General features: G+C 61.0%; 1 protein-coding gene across 1 annotated transcript; it reads left to right on the top strand.

Annotated features, from left to right (window-relative positions):
* Positions 1-781: 781 nt before the first annotated feature.
* NEUROG3 (neurogenin 3) lies at positions 782-1,521 on the top strand. The gene has a single exon (XM_045876223.2). It carries the CDS (start codon positions 782-784, stop codon positions 1,427-1,429), a length of 648 nt encoding a protein of 215 aa, XP_045732179.1. The 3' UTR covers positions 1,430-1,521.
* The last annotated feature ends 1,053 nt before the right edge of the window (positions 1,522-2,574 follow it).

The raw sequence follows: 2,574 nt of genomic DNA, 5'->3' as shown, positions 1-2,574 counted from the left end.
AACGCATGAAGATTGGCGAACCCTATAGGCTTCCCAAAGCCCTCTTTGGGGCCCCAAAAGAGGGTCTGGACAGATGCCAAGGAAAGACAGAACAGGAGCAAAGCGGTCTGGGGCGGCCAGACGGGAGCCAGACGAGGCTCTTCTCACTGGGCGAGGCTCTTTGAGGAACCGAGAGTTGCTGGGACAGAGCCCGCGGAGAGAAAGCAAACAGAGCGGTGCTCCCCTCCCCCGACCCCGGCCCTTTGTCCGGAATCCAGCTGTGCCCCGCGGGGGAGGAGCGGGCTCGCGTGGCGCGGCCCCGTGGCCCCGGCGCTGATTGGCCGGCGGCTCGGGCTGCAACCGGGCAGGCACGCTCCTGGCCCGGGCCGAGCAGATAAAGCGTGCCAAGGGGCACACGACTTGCGGCTCAGAAAATCCGAATGGTCTCGCAGCCGCGCCAAAAACAGCAACGGTGGCCCGGGACCCCCTTTGCGTTTCGCTTCTCTGGAGCTGGGGAAACTTCTAGGCAGCGGCGCCTGCGTCTCAGTCGGGCTTGCAGACGAAAAGGCCAGCTCATCTCACCAACTGCTCTCGCTGCCCCCCTGCTCTCTACCCTTTTGCGCGCCAGAACAAGGTAACACCTGGAGGCCACAGAGCGACGGGTGGAGGCGGAAAGGGGTCCTCTGATCCGGCAGGAGCGGGGGGTGGCTCTTTCTCGGTTATTTCCCACTTGGCCCCGGGATAGGGAACTGCGCCCGGGTGGCGGACCCACGCTTACCCCGACCTCTTACCCCGCCGCAGGATGGCGCCTCATCCCTCGGGTACGCCAGCTGTCCAAGTGACCCAGGAGACAGAGCAGCCCTTCCAGGGGGCCTCGGACTACGAAGTGACCTGCGTTGCGTCGGCTCCGCCCAGCCCCGCTCGCGTGCGGGGGAACTGCGCCGAGGAGGAAGGGGGCGGCTGCCGAGGGGCCTCGAGGAAGCTCCGGACGAGGCGCGGGGGGCGCAGTCGGCCCAAGAGTGAGTTGGCGCTGAGCAAGCAGCGAAGGAGCCGGCGCAAGAAGGCCAATGACCGCGAGCGCAATCGAATGCACAACCTCAACTCGGCGCTGGACGCGCTTCGCGGCGTCCTGCCCACCTTTCCGGACGATGCCAAGCTTACCAAGATCGAGACGCTACGCTTCGCGCACAACTACATCTGGGCGCTGACGCAGGCGCTGCGCATAGCAGACCATAGCCTCTACGGGCTGCAGCCGCCCGCACCGCCCTGCGAGGAGCTGGGCTGCCAGGACGGCCGCTCCCCGGGAGACTGGGGCTCCCTCTACTCCCCGGTCTCCCAGGCGGGCAGCCTGAGCCCCACCGCCTCGCTGGAGGAGCGTCACGGGCTGCAGGCGCCTGCCTCCCCTGCGGGTCTGCGCACCGGCGCCCTGGCTTTTTCAGACTTCCTATGAAGGAGCCGTTCGGCCGCTGGGCAGTGGGTGCTTGGGGGCGGGGGGTGGAGGCCGTCAGGGACGCACCGCGACTGCGGCGGCCCTGAACTTGCTCCTCCAGTCTCCGGCTCGCTGACACCCGGTGAGCCCAGGCTCCTACGAGGGTGGCAGGTTGGATTCGATCCCCCGGTCCTCCGCGCCGCGCCAACTTCGGCCCTCTGTTTGCTGCCCGCGCAGGCGGGTAAAGCAGGCTCCGCGCTCCCCTCCCTGCAGCCGCCCCAAGTCTCACTGCAAAGACGATGAGGATGGTAGCACTACGCAGCCGGAGACACCCACTGTCTCCAGCCACCCTACCCTCACTCAAGTCTGTCAGTCTCTCTTTCCTCCTCCACCAATGTGATTTAATCCAGTATTTGATCTCTCACCGTTTGCTCTCTCTCACCGTTTGCTCTCCTCTCCAAAGACGCCGCTGACCTTCTCCTCCAGTCGCTATCAAGTCCTGGTTTCTGGCCGCCCCGCTGCCTTAATCCACGAAGGCGATCCTCTGCCTTCTTTCGTGCACTTTTCGGAGCCATTGCCCTCCGGGGGGAGGGAGACCAGGCTCTGAACTGGGAAAGAGATTGTCCTCCTCGGGAACGTCTGTCCCGCTTCCCTGCGACCTGAAGCGCCCATCTTTAAAAAAGAAAAAAAGAAGAAAAAAGAAAAAAATCAGCCTGTAAATTATATGATATCTTTTGAAGTGAATTTTGGTACGGTAAATTATATGCCCCCCTCCTTTACACGTTTGTATTTATTGATGAGATTTCACAGCAGGGGGAAAAGTCTATATTTTGTACATAAGATTATTTAGAGACTGGTGAATGAGATTTTGAGCCAATAAAAAAAAAAAAGTACCCTCAAGAAACCTCAGTCAGGTAACTCGATTATGCAGAAGGGAGGCCACAGCCTCTGGCTGGGGTGGGGGTGGGTCTCAGTCCAAGGAGAGGGATAAAACATTCTGGGGGTCTGGGCCTCTTCTCTGATTTGGGCTAAGAGACTGTGGCGCTAGGCTGGAGGCCAAGCAGATTGCGTCCTGAGGGCAAGTCAGCTAAACCCACATGTAAAGTAAGAGCTGGAGGGCTCTTGAGAAATCATTGGTACAGTTCCCTGTTTTATTTATAAGGCAG

The sequence above is a fragment of the Mirounga angustirostris genome, unplaced genomic scaffold (genome assembly GCF_029215605.1).
Source record: "Mirounga angustirostris isolate CCGP_5_RB_7025 unplaced genomic scaffold, mMirAng1.0.hap1 SCAF_6, whole genome shotgun sequence".
NCBI lineage: Eukaryota > Metazoa > Chordata > Mammalia > Carnivora > Phocidae > Mirounga > Mirounga angustirostris.
This window is presented reverse-complemented; position numbering and strand designations above follow the sequence as displayed.

Coding starts and splice junctions, on each gene's coding strand:
- NEUROG3 (XM_045876223.2), top strand. CDS start 782: ATGGCGCCTCATCCCTCGGGTACGCCAGCTGTCCAAGTGACCCAGGAG.